The 19,888-nt window shown below is 48.3% G+C and overlaps 1 protein-coding gene across 4 annotated transcripts in view; it reads right to left on the bottom strand.

Moving 5' to 3' along the window:
- Positions 1–4,758: 4,758 nt before the first annotated feature.
- The window catches only part of fes (FES proto-oncogene, tyrosine kinase), a 37,284-nt gene continuing 22,154 nt past the window's right edge, over positions 4,759–19,888 (bottom strand). For all 4 annotated transcript variants that reach the window (XM_069902427.1, XM_069902426.1, XM_069902428.1 and 1 more), the window contains 9 exons: positions 18,491–18,700; positions 17,036–17,158; positions 16,793–16,846; positions 15,934–16,052; positions 15,071–15,165; positions 13,781–13,904; positions 11,440–11,597; positions 9,371–9,493; positions 4,759–7,501 (listed from right to left, as the gene is read on the bottom strand). In XM_069902427.1, the coding sequence (XP_069758528.1) occupies positions 7,359–7,501; positions 9,371–9,493; positions 11,440–11,597; positions 13,781–13,904; positions 15,071–15,165; positions 15,934–16,052; positions 16,793–16,846; positions 17,036–17,158; positions 18,491–18,700 (1,149 nt within the window). In that variant the 3' untranslated portion in view covers positions 4,759–7,358. The remainder of the gene's footprint in view (positions 7,502–9,370; positions 9,494–11,439; positions 11,598–13,780; positions 13,905–15,070; positions 15,166–15,933; positions 16,053–16,792; positions 16,847–17,035; positions 17,159–18,490; positions 18,701–19,888) is intronic.

Genomic DNA, 19,888 nt, shown 5'->3' with positions numbered 1-19,888 from the left:
AGGGATGCCCATTATCCCCCTTATTGTTCGCTTTAGCAATAGAACCATTGGCAGAACTGATAAGAATAGAAAATAAAATAAAAAGGATAAAAATAAAGGAGAAGGAATATGAAATCAGTCTATTCGCAGATGACATCATAGTATACCTAACAGAATCAGAAATATCAAGAACTACATAAGAAATTGAAGGAATATGGAGAAATATTGGGGTACAAGATCAACGCAAATAAAAGTGAAGCGATGCCAATGAATAATGCGGATTATACAGAATTTAAAAGAGAATCACCATTTAAAGGGCAAACACAAGCAATCCGATACCTTGGGATCAGGTTAGATAATAATTTAAGCCACCTGTACAAATTATCAGCCATTAATGAAGAAATTACAGGAAGACTTAGAACATTGGAAAGAATTACCACTAATATTGATAGGGAGGGTAAATTGCATTAAAATGAATGTCTTCCCAAGGATACAATACTTATTTCAATCGTTACCAATTCTCTTAACAGATAAATTCTTCAATGAACTAGAGGGAATATTAAAGAAATTCTTATGGAAAGGGGGGAAACCGAGGATAGCTCTAGATAAATTAACAGAGTGGTACAAACAAAGTGGTTTGCAGATACCAAACTTTAAAAATTATTATAGAGCAGCACAATTAAGGTATTTATCAGATTTTTATCAGACAAGGGAAAAACCAGATTGGACTAAGATAGAGCTAGATAAAATAGGGGAGAAGGTTCTGGAACATATACTTTATAAGTGGGATGAAAAGCTGATGCAATATAAAAGTTCACCAGTACTGCATCATTTACTCAATATATGGAAGAAGATTCATTTAGAAAAGAAAAAAACAAATTATCAACTACCAAAATCAATTAATCCCTTTCACAATAGATAACCTTTCCTTTAGAGAATAGAAGAGAAAAGGAATTAAAAGAATAGAAAATTGTTTTTTTGGAAATAATTTATTATCATTTGAACAATTGAAGTACAAATATGGAATAACTCATGGTACAATGTTTGCATACCACCAGCTGAAAACCTACTTAAAGGACAAATTGGGAAGCAGACTGAGGTTACCAGAAGGAAGCAGCTTTGAATATGTGATTACAGAAAAAACGATAATAAAGAGATTTATAACCAACATGTACATCAAGCTGCAAAAGAAGGAAAATGATGAAATAAGCTGTAAACCCAAACAAAAGTGGGAAAAAGATTTAAACATAAAGATAAAAATTGAAATATGGGAAAAGTTATGCTCTGGAACTATGAAGAATATAATAAACACGAGGTTACGCATGATACAGTATAATTGGTTACACAGGTTGTATATCATGCCCCAAAAGTTAAATAAATGGGACCTAACAGTATCAGACAGATGTTTTCACTGTAAGAAGGAAACGGGAACAACAGTACATGCAATTTGGGCAATGAGAAAGTGAAAAAGTTTTGGGAAGATCTAAATCAGATATTAAATAAAATCACAAAAAATTACATCCCAAAAAATCCAGAGATCTTTCTTCTAAGTAATATAAGAAGTAAGGAATTAGGTCTTAAATTTATAATGTCAACTTGGAAAATGGAAGAGAGCCTGAGAATACAGCAATGGTACATGGAAATGAATAAATGTATTCCATTGGAAAAAATAACATATAATTAAAAAAATAAAGTCACATTGTTTGAACAAATTTGGGAACCGTACATGGAACACCACAGAGAGGGCTTGCCTCAGACCTCCAGCCCCCTAAAATGATAGAATGAGAGGAAGACGAAATGACCTGATCCAGTGGGTAAAAGTAGATGACACAATTTTCTTGTTTATTTTCATTGTGTGATGACATGGTTTAATGGGTTTATTGTATTGTATATGTTGAACGTTTAATGGGGTTGAAGGGGGTGTGAAGGAGGGAGGGGATAAAAAAAGGAAGAAAATGCCACTGTGTATATTCAAGAGGGAAATTTTTGTGTTTATTTTGATTGATATAGTTCAGAATGTGAAAAATTAAAAAAATTAAAAAGAAGAGACGTTCAATGTTAAACTCAGTAGTTTATGGTCCTGTTGGACCTTGTGGTTTGGGCAGTACTTTAGAAATAGGAGCAGGAGTGGCCATTCAGCCCATCATGGCTGATCTGATGATGGTATCATTTCCACCGACCTGCCTTTTCCCCATATTCCTTAATTCCAACCTAGTCTTAAATATATTTACTGAAGTCACTTCCACTGCTTCAATGAGCAGCGTATTCCACAGATCCATCACCCTCCGGGAGAAGCAGTTCCTCCCCATCTCCGTCCTAAATCTACTCCCCTGAATCTTGAGGCAAATAAGACAGGGAGGTTCTGACAGGTATTGGGAAAGAAACAACTGACCTCGAACCAGACTTTCAGGCTTCTGTGGGAGAAGGTGAGAATGAAATGGGGTAGGTGTAAATGTATGCTTGACCAAAGTATCTGGAGCAGTGTTGACAGGAAACACATCATCGTTCTGATGGTAAAGTCCAGCCTCGACTCCCTTGAAAATGAAGTATTTCCCACGTTGCAGGAATCATTTTTCAAGGAAGCTGGAAATCAGTGGTTGATTGATTTCAGTGCCCCAGCTGGTTTATAAATGTAGACATGCAGCTTGGTAACAGGCCCTTCCAGCCCATGCCACCCAAATACACCAATTCGCCTACAACACCCCCCCCCCATATGTTTTTGAATGAAACCGAAGCACCCCAAATAAACCTACGCAGACACGGGGAGAATATATAAGTCTTTAAGAAGACAACGCTAGAGTCTAACCCAGGTCGCTGGCGCTGTAACAGCATTGGGCTAACCATGATGGCCCAAACCCACCGTCTGATGAACAGGAATCCCAGCACCAAGTTCATGGTCCACCTGACTTCTGCAGGATGCTGAGACCTGGATGGCCCACAGCAGGCACCTCAACCATCAGAGAGGCACCTTCCGCCCAATCTACTGGAAGGATGCACAACGCTGACATCCCAAACTCGAATTTTACTCAGTCGCCTCTGGCGGAAACACTGCAACATTTGAGCACCTCCTCTGAGCTCTGTCACAGAAAGAGAGGTGTAATCAAAGACTCCTTTGAAAGGGTGTAACATCTCCAACTTAGGAAATTCCTTGTCAAATCTTTCTTGAGAAGAATCTCTTCATCAGGAGTGTGCAGAAGCCCTGTTGATCACTACTGGATGAAGCATCCATGTGCCCCTCGCATCCATAACATTACATAACAATTTACAGCACGGAAACAGGCCATTAGGCCCTTCTAGTCCGCACCGAACCAAACACCCCTTTCTAGTCCCACCTCCCTGCACAATGCCTATAACCCTCCATCTTCTTCTCATCCATATACCTGTCCAACCTTTTCTTAAATAATACAATTGACTCCGCCGCCACTATTTCTCCCGGAAGATCATTCCACACGGCTACTACTCTCTGAGTAAAGAAGTTCCCCCTCATGTTACCTCTAAACCTCTGCCCCTTAATTCTTAACTCATGTCCTCTTGTTTTAATCTTTCCTCCTCTTAACGGAAATAGTCTATCCACATCCATTCTGTCTATCCCTTTCATAATCTTAAATACTTCTATCAAATCCCCTCTCAACCTTCTACGCTCCAAAGAATAAAGACCTAATCTGTCCAATCTCTCCCTATACTCTAGATGCTTAAACCCAGGTAACATTCTGGTAAACCTTCTCTGCACTCTCTCCACTCTGTTTATATCCTTCCTATAATTAGGCGACCAGAACTGCACACAGAACTCCAAATTAGGCCGCACCAACGTCTTATACAGTCTCAACATCACCTCCTAACTCCTATATTCCATGCAATGATTGATAAAGGCCAGCATACTAAAAGCCTTCTTCACCACCCTATTCACATGAGTTTCTACCTTCAGGGAACGATGTACCGTTACTCCTAAATCTTTCTGCTCTTCTGTATTCCTCAATGCTCTCCCATTTACCACGTATGTCCTGTTCTGATTCTTCTTACCAAAATGAAGCACCTCACACTTATCAGCATTAAATTCCATCTGCCATTTTTCAGCCCACTTTTCTAAGCAGCCCAAATCCCTCTGCAATCCTTGAAAACCTTCTTCATTATCCACTATTCCACCTATCTTAGTATCGTCTGCATATTTACTAATCCAATTCACCACCCCATCATCTAGATCATTAATGTCTATAACGAACAACAATGGGCCCAATACAGATCCTTGAGTCACACCACTGGTCACCGGCCTCCAACCTGACAGACAATTATCCACTACCACTCTCTGGCCTCTCCCTTTCAGCCAATGTTCAATCCATTTGACTATCTCAAAATTTATACCTAAAGACTGCACCTTCCTAACTAACCTTCCATGTGGTACCTTATCGAAAGCCTTACTGAAGTCCATATAGACAACATCCATTGCACTACCCTCATCCACATTCCTAGTCAAAAAATGCAATCAGATTGGTCAAACATGACCTTCCTCCCACAAATCCATGTTGAGTGCTCCTGATCAGACTCTGTCTATCCAGATGTTTATAAGTACTATCTCTAAGAATTTTCTCCATTAATTTACCTACCACAGACGTCAAACTTACAGGCCGATAGTTGCCAGGCTTCCTCCTTGAACCCTTTTTAAATAACGGAACCACATGCGCAATGCGCCAATCCTCCAGCACTATCCCCATATCACGAGGGTGCAGCTGTGTTTATTTTGCAGCATACCACACAGGATCATTTCATCGCACGAGCCAAACATTTAAAACACTCTTATTCGAAGCTTTATTACTGAGCAGATGGTGACACTTCACTATTGCAGTTTGCTTTTATGGGGCACAGAGCAGACATGGAGCAGTCAAAGATTTCTGGCTTTACATAGTCTCCGGGGGGCTTTAATTAATGTTCTCATTAATCTATTGCTGATGCCTGTCAGACCATCTTGCTCTGATTTTTAATCAAGCAATAAGGCAACACTTTTCAAGATTCCAAATCTGTAAAATTCAAAGTACAATCCCCTTCTCGGGACTGGAACGTGGAGCGGAGGTCAGATTTGGCCAGAGCCAAAGGAATCCCTGCAGGGCAGAGCTTTGGAACCAGAATACAACTCATTCTAAGGCAATTATTCAACATGGTGGTGTGTTCAGGAAGATTGCCTGGTTGGGATAGAGCAGGGGTGGCCAAACTGCGACTCGCAGAAATACATTGACTGAGACAGGACTCTGACGAGCCTGGTAGTGTTAGTGGGCCTGGCTTGCCGTTGAAAATATTTGTTATGTTTACCATATAAACGCATGTAATAGTCAATACCATGTTAAAGTCGACCCCCCCCCCCCCCCCACCAATTTTAGGCCCCAGCCGTCTGCCCCTCCGAGCTCCTGACATTCAGATTGCGGACGCTAACCCAGGGCACAGTCACTCACCCCTCGGAGTTCCCTACGCCTCTGGCCGCTCGCCCACCTGAACTCCCGAATCACCAAACTTGGACCTACCACCTGATTCTGCCCACCCATCGGAGTTCCAGACACCCCAAAAGAAAAACCTCACAAAGATAAGCATATACAGAGCCGTTGTCATACCCACACTCCTGTTTGGCTCCGAATCATGGGTCCTCTACTGGCATCACCTACAGCTCCTAGAACGCTTCCACCAGCGTTGTCTCCGCTCCATCCTCAACATTCATTGGAGCGACTTCAACCCTAACATCGAAGTACTCGAGATGGCAGAGGCCGACAGCATCGAATCCACGCTGTTGAAGATCCAACTGCGCTGGGTAGGTCACGTCTCCAGAATGGAGGACCATCGCCTTCCCAAGATCGTGTTCTATGGTGAGCTCTCCACTGGCCACCGTGTCAGAGGTGCACCAAAGAAGAGGTACAAAGACTGCCTAAAGAAAGCTCTTGGTGCCTGCCTCATTGACCACCGCCAGTGGGCTGATCTCGCCTCCAACCATGCATCTTAGCGCCTCACAGTTCGGCGGGCAGCAACCTCCTTAAAAGAAGACCGCAGAGCCCACCTCACTGACAAAAGGCAAAGGAGGAAAAACCCAACACCCAACCCCAACCAGCAACCGTGTCTGCCTGTCATCCACAAATGAGCCTGCAGCTGACGTGGACATTCACCCCTCCATAAATCTTTGTCCGCGAAGCCAAGCCAAAGAAATTTCACCCAAAATATTACCCCACAAACTTGGACTATTACATGCGTATATACGGTACATGCTTTATGATTATGAAAACTAATACAAATTTCCAGTTTTAAAACTACATACATGAATAAATATTATTAAGTACAGAGCCTGGACTTAGCTTGGGCAAGGATGGCAGATTTCCTTTCCAGAAGAAACCAGCGTTCCCAAAGGACCACAGTCTGGTAGCGGCTTTTTATGGCAGGTTCATCTCAATGGTCGAAATTCCCCGGCTGCTCTGGTGGGATTCAGAATGTCGCCCTGGACCAACTGTCCTGTCCTCCTCATCCATCCCCCGCATCCAACAACCTCTGCTGGCGAGAGAGCTGTGGCCCTCTTTCATGACGTGAGAGAGAGGATCGCTGCCTGTACCCCAAATCAAGGGAATTAGGACCATCGGACTGGAGAAAGGCCTCTTACGTTTGTCCTGTTCCAGGACACAATCCATCTGTGTGATCAATGGCACTGAAACGATTTTAAATTTAAATTTAGACATACAGCACGGTAGCAGGCCACTTGGCCCATGAGCCCATGCTACCCAAATCATCCACACCCCTGGAACATTTTGAACAGTGGGAGGAAACCATAGCCCCCGGGGAAAATCCACGCAGACACAGGGAGAACAAACTCCTCACAGGCCAGCACTGGATTCGAGCCCCGGTGCCTGGCGCTGGAACAGCATTGTGCCAACCGCGCTGTCTCTCAGTTGTCACACTCAAAGCCAGTGCCCAGCAGTTATCACCCTATCAAAATGAGTTAACACCTTGCAACATGCCCGGGGCTACCTCCCTGCCCAGTCCCAAGCCAGCGAATCCTCGGGCCACAAAAAATACAGGAAGCTACACACCAAGTCCTTGGGGCAATGGGAGAACAAGGTGTGTGGCGAGGACAGCATAGGTCCCCTGCCTTAGCCGAGGCTGAACCCAACTGCTGGCTCAGCATTAAGGCAGCTTCACACCGCAGCTGTTTGGATAGGACACAAATTGCCTGGAATCATATAATGCAAAGAAAACAAAAAACAATTGGAATGACTTTACATGTGCGTTCTTAGCAACACAAGCACCCCTAAAGTGTGATACATTCAATGTTGCTCCTCAGACTATCCTCCTTTGTGTGGAACACACACACTCACAGCAACAGGGGCTGACGGTTGCAAAAAGCATTCCTTCCAGTTTCATCTCCATTTTTTCCTGATGCTTGTAAGTTCCTGGTGGATGGCACTAAAACTTGGCCGTTTCTTTGGATCGTACTGCCAACAACAGGTCATGATGCTGTAAATCTCTTCCGGGCAACAGTCTGGAGAACTCATCCGGTAGCCTAGGAGAAGAATGACAGGAACTGGCCAGTCAGTTATCGAATCTCTTGAACCACAACCCCACACTGCTCCTCAGGCCAGCAGGCTGTCGGACGACCAGGCCTGTGGCCCATTCCTTCCCGTACCGCGAGTCAGGCTCCAACAACGGTCACACGGACAATAAAATGCTTCACACTGTCCCATCATGACCTCCCAGGGTAGGGATTCACAGCAGAGTGTTGACACACTCCTTGATCATAGACAGCAGAGGTTAGATACCCCCTCTACATTGTGCCATTAAGGAACAAAAATGGTGGGTGCTGTAATGGGGGTGGGGGGGGGGTGGAGCTGCAGCACTTCTCTGAAGGGTCCTACTGCCCAAAACTAATGCCGTTGGCTCTGTGCAGGCTTTACACAGCCTGTTAAAGGAGCCGACGGTGTTCATTTAAAATCCTGCGACTGTGGGGTCTGCGCCCAAGATGGCGGTGCCCATGATCGGCAGTGGCCTCGAGGAGTGACAGACTCTGGGGGAGCAGCGGACCAGCGCAGGGCATCAGTAACGGGGAGGTAGAGGAGGAGAAGCAGGCAGACTCTGGGGGAGCGGCGGACCAGCGAGGGGCCCAGTGGCACAGGCAGCGAGCTGCTGGTGACTTGCGGGTGATGAACCCACATGGGCTCCGGGCTCATGAGGACCAGTTATCAGAAGCTGCTGAGGGCTCCTGGTGTTGAGGGCTTCCAAATCGTGTCGGAGGTCTGGATCTGGGCTAGGGCTTTGATGGTTGGAACGAAACTGGAGGCTTGTGTGAATCCATGGACACTTGGTGACTCTTTCGCTGAAGATAAGCAGCGCTGGGCTATGCTAATAGTGAGTCATTGTCTGCACAACGGCAGGTGAAAAGTGTTTCGTGTAATATTAACATTTTAATTACTTGACAATAACTAGAATGGAATCTGGAGCAGATGGACTCGAATGGAATCTGGAGCAGATGGACTCGAATGGAATCTGGAGCAGATGGACTCGAATGGAATCTGGAGCAGATGGACTCGAATGGAATCTGGAGCAGATGGACTCGAATGGAATCTGGAGCAGATGGACTCGAATGGAATCTGGAGCAGATGGACTCGAATGGAATCTGGAGCAGATGGACTCGAATGGAATCTGGAGCAGATGGACTCGAATGGAATCTGGAGCAGATGGACTCGAATGGAATCTGGAGCAGATGGACTCGAATGGAATCTGGAGCAGATGGACTCGAATGGAATCTGGAGCAGATGGACTCGAATGGAATCTGGAGCAGATGGACTCGAATGGAATCTGGAGCAGATGGACTCGAATGGAATCTGGAGCAGATGGACTCGAATGGAATCTGGAGCAGATGGACTCGAATGGAATCTGGAGCAGATGGACTCGAATGGAATCTGGAGCAGATGGACTCGAATGGAATCTGGAGCAGATGGACTCGAATGGAATCTGGAGCAGATGGACTCGAATGGAATCTGGAGCAGATGGACTCGAATGGAATCTGGAGCAGATGGACTCGAATGGAATCTGGAGCAGATGGACTCGAATGGAATCTGGAGCAGATGGACTCGAATGGAATCTGGAGCAGATGGACTCGAATGGAATCTGGAGCAGATGGACTCGAATGGAATCTGGAGCAGATGGACTCGAATGGAATCTGGAGCAGATGGACTCGAATGGAATCTGGAGCAGATGGACTCGAATGGAATCTGGAGCAGATGGACTCGAATGGAATCTGGAGCAGATGGACTCGAATGGAATCTGGAGCAGATGGACTCGAATGGAATCTGGAGCAGATGCACAACATCAATTGTACAAAAGCCCTCAATGCCTGTCAAAGCAAGTGGATGTTAATGACGCAGACTCTCACCTTGCTCGACTTCCTCCCGAGTTTGCTGGTTGGTCATTGTTGGGTACGGCGTTGAACCCAGAGTGAACGTCTCCCACAGCAGCACACCGAAACTCCAGATGTCGCTCTCGGTTGTGTAGCGGCCTGTGATGTAACCAGCCCGGTAAATAAACCAGAGGCAAAGAGCAGATCCGCTGGCCACCGAGCCAGGTCCAGACAACACAACACAGCTCAATCTTCCAACAGGCTGGGAACATCTCCCAGATCAGCTCCACATTCCCCCCCCAACCAAGCGCAGATTAAAACTGGTGCATTGCATTTGAATAGTTACTGCATACACTCGTGTAATAGTCGAATGTTGTGGACCAATTTTTATGGTAAAATTTAAGGAGGGGAGGTTGACTGTAACACGCATACTACTTCGACCGTAGTAAGTACCTGCATGGTTCGAGGAACCGGGAGTTCCGATGGGCAGGCATCCAGGACCTAGGCAAGAGTCCACAGTCAGGGCTTTGGGAGCTCAGATGGGCAGCAACAGAATTGAGAGTCAGTGGTCGAGGTTTCGGGAGTGCTGCAGCAGGCCAGGGCCAAAAATGAGGGGGGGTCTGACATTTACACGGTATCGACTGTTACACGCATATATTCGGTCGTTCATTCTGTTACCCATTGCACTGCCAGCAGAATTCCAACAGTTTGTCGATGTGCTTCCTGGCATCAATCTTGGACAGCTGAGTTCTCTTCTAAAGATTAAATAGGATTCATAAAGCTGCCACGTTGTCCTTAAGCCACGTGTGGTGCAAGCCCACTTTGCCACTGGCTGAATGCACCTGCCTACCTGGCCCTGAGCATTACCCCAGGGGCTGCCAAACTACGGCCCCTGGTCTGATCACAGTCCAACTGTAAGTGGCCCATAAGAGAGCAGAAAACACGGCGGTGCTGGCTGCCCCGGATCCATGGGGAGCTAAGTCTCAGCACTCCCCCACTGTGTCTGACTGCCGTGGGCCCTGTACAGGCTTTAAATGGCCTGTTAAAGGACCCAACGGTAGTTGAAAGCAGCCGGACATAACACTGTTTGACCCATGACTCCTTATATTTTGCAGCCCACCCCCCCCCCCCACACATGAAACTGAAGGCTGAGTACCATTCCCAACCCCACATCGTTTGACCACAGGGATGGGTGAGAGGAGTAAAAGAAGAAAACTCAGTAGAGAGCTGAGTGCGTGTGTGGGAGGACAGCACCGAACTCACATGTATTCTAAAAAACGGAGATTTTGTTACAGTAACAGAGATGGTGAGACAAAGCCTGGAATATTGTACACAGATAGTAACTACTGGAGAGTCACTAGGCCAACTACTGGCACAAGAGGATGTCCTATCAAGAGAGATTAGATCGTTTGGGACTGTATTCCTTGGAGTTTGGAAGAATAAGGGGTGGGCTCATTCGCTCACACAAACCAGAGCTTTCACTGGTGGGAGAGTGACAAACAAGAGGCCAGTCATTTCAGACTGAGGTGCTTGGAGTCTTCTTCTCTCAGAGGGGGCGAATCTCTGGAATTCTCTGTCCCCAAAATATTTAAGATGGGGATAGATAAATATTTGAAAGATTGAGGGTGATGGTGAACTGCAATGGAAGAGAAGTTGACGCTAGCATACATCAGCCATTGAATAGCTGGACAGGTTTGAGGGGCTGAATGGCCTCTCTTCGCTCCTATTTTCTTGAGCTCCCTATGACTGGTTAACTTCTCCAATTTGACTGCAATCCCTGGGTGGACGACCGTTGCCATTGGTTGACCACGCATTGGTCCTGGTTGGGATATGACATGACTTCAGGATTGAAGGGCATCGCTTAGAACAAAGTTCTTTAGCTGGAGGTGGTAAAACCATGGAATTTGTTGCCACAGGGATGGGTGGAGGCCAGGTCATTGGGTCTATTTAAAGGCAGAGATTGAAGGTTCTTGATTAGCCAGGGCATCCAAGGTTATGGGGAGAAGGCTGGGCACTGGAGCAGAATGGATCCACTCATGATTAAATGATGGGGGAGACCCAATGGGCTGAATGGCTTATTTTCGCCTCGGTGCCTCATGACCTACCATAATTGAGTGCCTCGGGTGCTGTCCATTTGATTGGAATTTGCTTCATTCCTCCTGTGGAGGAGTAGACCCCATCTTCTTCCTCACGGGACATCCCAAAATCACTGATCTTCAGCACATTCTTCTCAGACACCAGGCAGTTCCGAGCTGCCAGATCTCTGCAAGGAAACAGTATTAGCCCACTCATGCACAGCAAGATCCCACAATGAAACATATCAGGTCCAAACCCAAGCTCAGGAAGGCACATCGGCCAGCATGGACAAGTTGGGCTGCAGGGCGTGTTTCTGTGCTGTCACTATTGGGAAAGAAAAGAATTCCTGGTCTGGTCTGTTCCACAGAATTGTATTGAGGAGGCCATTCTGCCCATTTGGTTTATACTTTATGCATCTCGTTCCCTCTTCAAGTAATCCTTTGATGTTCCCACAGTCTGGGCTTTTAATCTTGTATCCTCTCATTGCCCCCACAATCATCACCTCAACCACACTCTGGGTGACACTAATGGCATCGCGAAGAAAGCACGTCAGGGCCTCTACTTCCTCAGGAGTTTGTGGAGGTTTGGTAGGACAACTGTTCTCACTGCTGCCATCAGGAAAGAAGTATCTGCGCTACAAGACTCACACCACCAGGTTCAGGAACAGCTGCTACCACTCCACCATCAGACCCCTCAACGACAAACTCAGTCAGAGATTCATTTAAGGACTCTTACCTGTGCACTTTATTGATTTTTCTCTCTCTCTATATTGCACAGTTTGTTTACATATCTTTATTTGTTTACATGTGAACATACTTTCTTGAGTACAGGTTTTTTGCACAACCATTAAGTGTTAATTCTGCCACATCTGCAGGAAAAAGAATCTCAGGGTTGTATGTGATCTCATGTCTGTACTCTGACAATAAATCTGAAACCTAAATCGGATGAAGGGGTTTCTCCTGGACACCCCATTAAATTTAGCAGAATGTTTATGAACGCTCCTGTTTTGGTACATACCCTGCTGTGGAGATAGCTTTACTACAGGTCCCCAGAGTTGACAGGATGCTCTGGTAAGACTGGTTGACCACTGGAACTCGCTGCCCCTTCTGTGACTGCTTTGCTACCCATACTTTCAAAGGGCATGTCAGAGCACTTGGCTAGTTGGCTAATGTTGGAAAAAGTCCAATGGGACTTCCAGGAACCAATACCATTGGAGACCTGCCATGTTGAGGTTTGGGGGCTGAGGTCTCCTGGAGCTAGTGCCATAGGAATGACCACTGACCTGTGGACGCAGTGCCCCAGGAACCACCACTGACCTGTGGATGCAGTGCCCCTGGAATCACCACTGACCTGTGGATGCAGTGCCCCAGGAACCACCACTCACCTGTGGATGCAGTGCCCCAGGAACCACCACTCACCTGTGGACGCAGTGCCCCAGGAACCACCACTGACCTGTGGACGCAGTGCCCCAGGAACCACCACTGACCTGTGGATGCAGTGCCCCTGGAATCACCACTGACCTGTGGACGCAGTGCCCCAGGAACCACCACTGACCTGTGGATGCAGTGCCCCTGGAATCACCACTGACCTGTGGATGCAGTGCCCCAGGAACCACCACTCACCTGTGGATGCAGTGCCCCAGGAACCACCACTGACCTGTGGATGCAGTGCCCCAGTAACCACCACTGACCTGTGGACGCAGTGCCCCAGGAACCACCACTGACCTGTGGATGCAGTGCCCCAGGAACCACCACTGACCTGTGGATGCAGTGCCCCAGGAACCACCACTCACCTGTGGATGCAGTGCCCCAGTAACCACCACTGACCTGTGGACGCAGTGCCCCAGGAACCACCACTGACCTGTAGATGCAGTGCCCCTGGAATCACCACTGACCTGTGGATGCAGTGCCCCTGGAATCACCACTGACCTGTGAATGCAGTGCCCCTGGAATCACCACTGACCTGTGGACGCAGTGCCCCAGGAACCACCACTGACCTGTGGATGCAGTGCCCCAGGAACCACCACTGACCTGTGGATGCAGTGCCCCTGGAACCACCACTCACCTGTGGACGCAGAGCCCCTGGAATCACCACTGACCTGTGGATGCAGTGCCCCTGGAACCACCACTGACCTGTGGATGCAGTGCCCCAGGAACCACCACTCACCTGTTGATGCAGTGCCCCTGGAATCACCACTGACCTGTGGATGCAGTGCCCCAGGAACCACCACTGACCTGTGGATGCAGTGCCCCTGGAACCACCACTGACCTGTAGATGCAGTGCCCCAGGAACCACCACTCACCTGTGGATGCAGTGCCCCTGGAATCACCACTGACCTGTGGATGCAGTGCCCCTGGAATCACCACTGACCTGTGGATGCAGTGCTTGCTCTCCAGATAGGCCATTCCTGCTGCAGCATTCTCTGCCATCTTAATCAGATCTTTGGTGCTGAGGCAGTTGGCTTCATTTCGTAAAAATGACAAGAAATCCCCTCCTGGATGGAAAGATTTACGAGTGAAACACTGAATGATTTAAAACTGTTCAACAACTCTCTGCAAGGTTTCCCACCCCCACAGATGCTGAGCGTCTCCGTGAGTGGACCAGAGCATTTTACACCTAGACCAAGGAGAGATTATGCTGGACAGCAAAGAATTTTCTTCCTGAACACTTTTGGGATTTGGGCTGTTGATCTCAAAAATCACCTTAACATTTACCTATCACGTACCTTTTTCACTGATATAATCCATTTTGTGATTTCCTGTCATATTTTAAGTCTACTTCAAGCAGTCAAAACCATGAAGGGCAACGCAGCATTGAAAATTCACTTTCTGCATTCGCACTTGGACTCCTTCCCCGCTGATTTTGGTGCCGTCAGAGACAAACACGGTGAAAGGTTTCACCAGGACATTGTGACCCTGGAAAACCAATATCAGGGCAACTAGAATCCATCAATGCTGCCAACTATTGTTGGACACTGACATGAGGGGCATCAGATGCTGAGTACAAATGAAAATTAGCAGCAAAACATTTTTAGGTCGTTTGAACTAACGCAACGTGTCAGCGTCATTAAACATGCTAAATGCAATAAAAGTTAATTTAATGTTTCTCCCACTTCCTATGTGAAACAGCAAATCTGAAATTATCCTTGAGTTCAGCCTGAACATCTCTATCATAATCCCCAATTACTTTTCAGGAAGCAAACCTTTGGGAAAAAAATTGTCCAGTGTTACCTCTGTCATGTTCCTACAGGATTCATTTCTCGGGATCGGGCATTGCTGGCAAAAGCATCGTTTATTGCCCAAACCGGTTTGCTTTTGAAAAGATGGCAGAGAGCTGCCTTCCAGACCTGCTGGGGAGGACATTCCAGGATTTAGTCCAAGGATGGTGATATATTTCTAGGTCAGGCTGGTGTGTCACTTGGAGAGGAACTGGCAGGGGCTGGAATCACTCGAGGACTCCTGGGATAAGTGGAGTGGTGACTAGCCCCTTGCACAGAGAAGCATGTGGGTTGAGGTACAGGGACCAGGGTTGTGGAGAGAGGTTCTGCTTCTTCTCCTGACCCCTTGGTCTGTGTTGTCAGGGGCTGCATAGGCAGGGGGCCAGGGGGTGAACAAGCCTTCAGCCTCCAGCACCCTCTCTAACGGTCCTCAATCCCCTCACCTTGCACCAACTCCATGATGATGTAGATTGGCTGCTTCTGGGTGCAAACTCCAATCAACCGGACAATGTTAGGGTGGTCGTACTGCTTAAGGATTCTGGAAAACAAAATCCAAGAAGAACCTTTGGTGAGTCACCTCTCTTCGGACAATCCCACCTGCCTGGGTTTCAATGCTGGAGGACGTCAGAGTGCCGGACAGGAAAGGTAGAAACCCAGTAGATGCAAGGATGATTGGACAGGCACAATGTTACGAGCCTGAGGAACTGTGCCCCAGTTCTACATGTGCATGAGGGAAAATAGTGACAGCTCACCCCCCCCCCCATGCTGGATGCCATAGTGGTCATCCCCGCTGGGCGCCACAGTGGTCATCCCCTGCTGGACACCACAGTGGTCACCCCCTGCTGGACACCACAGTGGTCACCCCCTGCTGGACACCACAGTGGTCACCCCCTGCTGGACACCACAGTGGTCACCCCCTGCTGGACACCACAGTGGTCACCCCCTGCTGGACACCACAGTGGTCACCCCCTGCTGGACACCACAGTGGTCACCCCCTGCTGGACACCACAGTGGTCACCCCCTGCTGGACACCACAGTGGTCACCCCCTGCTGGACACCACAGTGGTCACCCCCTGCTGGACACCACAGTGGTCACCCCCTGCTGGACACCACAGTGGTCACCCCCTGCTGGACACCACAGTGGTCACCCCCTGCTGGACGCCACAGTGGTCACTCCCTGCTGGACACTACAGTGGTCACCCCCTGCTGGACACCACAGTGGTCACTCCCACTGGACACCAACATGGAGAGGACCAGACTTGACAGGCCAAGACGTGGGTGTGTGGCATGGTTGCTGGACACTGACCTGGCCTCCATCAGGAACTTGTTCTTCTGATCGGCCGGCAGGTTCTCACGGCACATCTTGATGGCCACCAGTGTGTTGTCGTGCCTCATCCTCCCACTGAACACCTCGCCAAAGTTGCCCTGGCAAGGAAAGGGTTACACGGTGAGGGGAAGCCAGCCAATCTCCACAATCCTGCCTCTCCAACCCTTCCCTGGCCCAACAGCTGCAACTCTACATCTCCCCTTACACTGCTCCATCACCACTGCCCAGGCTGCCCCACACACAAGAGTGACACTTGGCCCCTTCAGAGAAAAGGCAGAGAATGGAGTTCAGAGGAGTTGATAACTCAAATGCCAGAGACCCCTCGATGGGCTGAATGGCCTGATTCTGCTCATAGGTCTGGTGAAATGTGGTAGGTCAAACAGGGAATTACAGGTCTGGGAGAGAGGGGAGTGCAAAAATCTTTACTCAGACTGGATCTCACATGAAACTCGGTCACCCTGGTGTGGAAGCAGTTGTATGGGGAGATTCAAGAGTGATGGTTGTTGGATAAAAACTATAGTTGAACCTAGACTTCGGTCTTCTTCCTGAGGGAAGAAGTGCAAGGAGATTGCGACCAGGGTGACAGAGTTCCATGTGAGATCCAGTCTGAGGCAGGTCTCTGTCAACCCATGGAGATAGTGGGGGAAGTTGTCAAGGAGTGAGTGTATTTATGGACCCACACGTCAGCCAAGTGGTCTCACAGTAGCCTAGACATTGAGCCTATACAGCACTTCGACCCCACAAGGCATCATGAGCTCTCCAAACTTCAAGGGTGAAGGCCGCAGATGGCCATTTTGTTGTATAGGGCCACAGAATGGGATCCTCTGCCAACACTTACCCGACCAATTTGATCTCCTACCAGGACGTCCTCGTGGTCCAGAACCCACTTGTCCTGGAAAATAACAGAGGGTGCAACATGTTCAACTGTAGGGAACATCACCAAGAATTGGGGGGGGGGGGGGGAGGAAAATTGATTGAAAGAATGGGTGAGAAAAAGATGCGAGTAAAGAAAGAGGAGTGAGAGGGTGAATGTGAGAAAGGGAGAGTGTGAAAGTGTTTGCTGGGAGAGGTGAACAGGTACCTTAACAATAGGCCTAATCAGGGTTGCTCCAGTTTTCTTGGTGACGGGTTGCCGAGTTTTCAAGAGGTTGTCGATGAGCAGAGGGATTGTTGGGAAACTATTGCCATCAAATCGATACTGCGACTGGGAAACACACAAGATTCAGTGATCGAGTGAAACACAGAAGTCTGTAGATGTCATGCTTGCAGTTAAAACACAATGCTGGAGAAATTCAGTTAGTCAAACAGCGAACACTCCGCACTGCTCGTGGATTGGGTCGGTGGGGAATTTACAGATTCTTGGGCAGTACTTTTAAATTTCAGGTTTAGGGAGGAGTAAAGAAAAGGCAAACGGGTAAATTTTGATAGTTTATTAATTAGCAAATACAGAGCACTTCAATTATCAAAATGAGCAGTTTTAAAGCAAATTAAAACAAAGTAAGTACACTTGTTTGTTGCCGTTGTGTATCTGTGGCGCATGCACACAAAAGGCCACTACATTTAAACCATTTGCGAGTTTTTGTAAAGTCGAGATTCTCAGGTGGTCTTGGTTTCTGGCATCCAGATTTTGGATGTCCACTGCATTTTTTGGAGCAAAGATAATGATACAGAACCAACGTTTCGGGCTTGAGCCTTTTCAACAAGGTGTGTAAAAATGTCGGCAGGCACCCAAACAAAATGGTGGGGGGAAGGAGCCCGGTCCCACAAGCAGGAGGTAATAGGTGGATAAGGGAACAGCAGCAAATGGAGGGGGGGGGGGTGATGGCTCTGTAAATGGAGAGGGAAGTGGGTGAAGACCCTCATTTTCACAAAAAAAAACTATTCATTTATTTATATCTATGAATACTTATCCTGCATGTGTATTATCTGTCTGTGTGTATTATGTCTGGGTGTGTGTGTCTGCATGTTTTGCACTGAGGACCAGAGAACGTTGCTTTGTTGGGCTATACTTGTCCAATCGGATGAGCATAAACTTGACTTGACCATCCAGCACTCCACTTGCGGCACATGTCTCTGTCCGGCAGGGAATCTCACCAGCAGCTGTGCGTTCAGGGTTTCTCTCCAGCTCTGAAAGACCCAGAGTGAAGCAGCCCAGTTCCAATCCTCCTAACAGTCGGGGCTGGCCCCGCAAGGAACAGAAACTACCCGATAAGCTCACCTCGACCTGACCCACGAACTATGCTCCTCTCTGATGAATATTCCCAATGGGAGGCCATCCTCACAGAGCACTTTATTGGACCATTTCAGTCAATGTTTTTTTGGCTGAACACCGAGCCCTCAGGGACCGCCCAAATCCCACCACTGTCTGATACGCAGCTGATTCAGGCAATGAGGGAGATTACCCAAGAAGAAAACCCCACCCCTCTCCCACCAGCATCTGAATTCCGCAGGAACACTCAGGATAATTCAGCTGCTCTTACACGGAGATGGTCAGAAACAACATCACCAATCGCATATGCAGACACTCGCCACTTACGTCTGCGTGTTGAATGATGAAATGGCGGCACTGGCCCATGGACATGACGGACAGGACGTACTCCCCCTTATTCTGGCTCTCCCGCACCAGAAAGTCCCCCTCAGTGGTCAGGAGCTGCTGCGTTTCCATGCGGGGGATGGCACCATGATACCAGGCCTGCTGGCCCAGAGGTTTCTGCACTGCCGGCACGATCGGTAGCAGAGGAGGCAGCTGCAGGGGGCAGAGAACACCACGTCAGCACCATTCAACCCCCTCCTATCACCCCGCTCTACACAAGTGCTACTCCCTACACAGAATGATGTTGTCAAGAGTGGAGAGGAATCCCCTAAATAACAGCAGGAGTCAGCGATCTGCCCTGCTCCACCACTGAAGTGAAGCACAAGTCTGTAAGAATACAGAAACGCTGGAGGAACTCAGCCGGTCTGGCAGTGTCCAGAGAAGGGAAGGATATCTCACCGACGTTTCAGGCCTAAGGCCGCCTTCAAGGTCTGAATTAAAAACAGGTAGACACCTGAATTAAAAAGCTGTGCAAAAGGAAAGAAAGGGCAGGGGGTGGAGCACAGACCAACAGACATAGATAGGAGGGCAGGAGGGGAAAGGGGAGAATTGATCAGGAGAGGGGGTACTGGGTGAATGCAGAGCTGGGGGGGAAGGGAGACAGAGGGAAAGGATAGAGAGAGAGAGAGGGAGGGAGAGAGGGAGGGAGGGAGGGAGGGAGAGAGGGTGAGAGGGAGGGAAGGAGAGAGGGAGGGAGGGAGAGGAAAGGAGACAGAGGAAAAGATGGGCGGAGCTAAGAGAAACCGGAGGTCAACGTTAATGCCATCCGGCTGGCGGGTGCCCAGACGGAAGGTCCTTCAATTTACAGGTGGTCTCAGTCTGGCAGAGCATAAAACCATGAACAGATTTGTCAGCAAGGGAGTGGGACGGGAAATTGAAATGGGCGGCGACTGGGGGATCCACGCACCGCTCATCTATCCCGATTTCTCCTTTCCTTCTCTCTCTCTTTTTTCCCTGGCTCCTTTTCTCCAGCTTGCTTTCACAGGCTCACCCCATCCCCCGATCAGTTCTCACCTCTTCTCTCCTGCCCCATCCATATCCAATTTTCACTTTCTGTCTGTTAGACTGTGCTCCTCCCCCTTGCCCTCCATCCCACCTCACCTTCCCCCACCCACCCCCCCCCCCCCCCCACCGGCCTTTTCACTAAGGCGCCTCCCTGCTTTTAACATGTACCTTGACGAAGGGCTCAGGCCCGAAACGTTGTTCATATATCTCTACCTCCTATGGACAGGGTGGGACCGGCTGAGTTCCTCCAATATCTCCTCGGAGTGTTTTTGTCTGTATCAACTCATCTCCCTCGGTAGCTCTGCACTCCGAGGTGTGTTCACTTGCTGCACTATG

Source organism: Narcine bancroftii, chromosome 11, assembly GCF_036971445.1.
Source record: "Narcine bancroftii isolate sNarBan1 chromosome 11, sNarBan1.hap1, whole genome shotgun sequence".
NCBI lineage: Eukaryota > Metazoa > Chordata > Chondrichthyes > Torpediniformes > Narcinidae > Narcine > Narcine bancroftii.
Note: the sequence above shows the minus strand (reverse complement) of the source record. Positions and strands in the feature narration are given on the sequence as shown.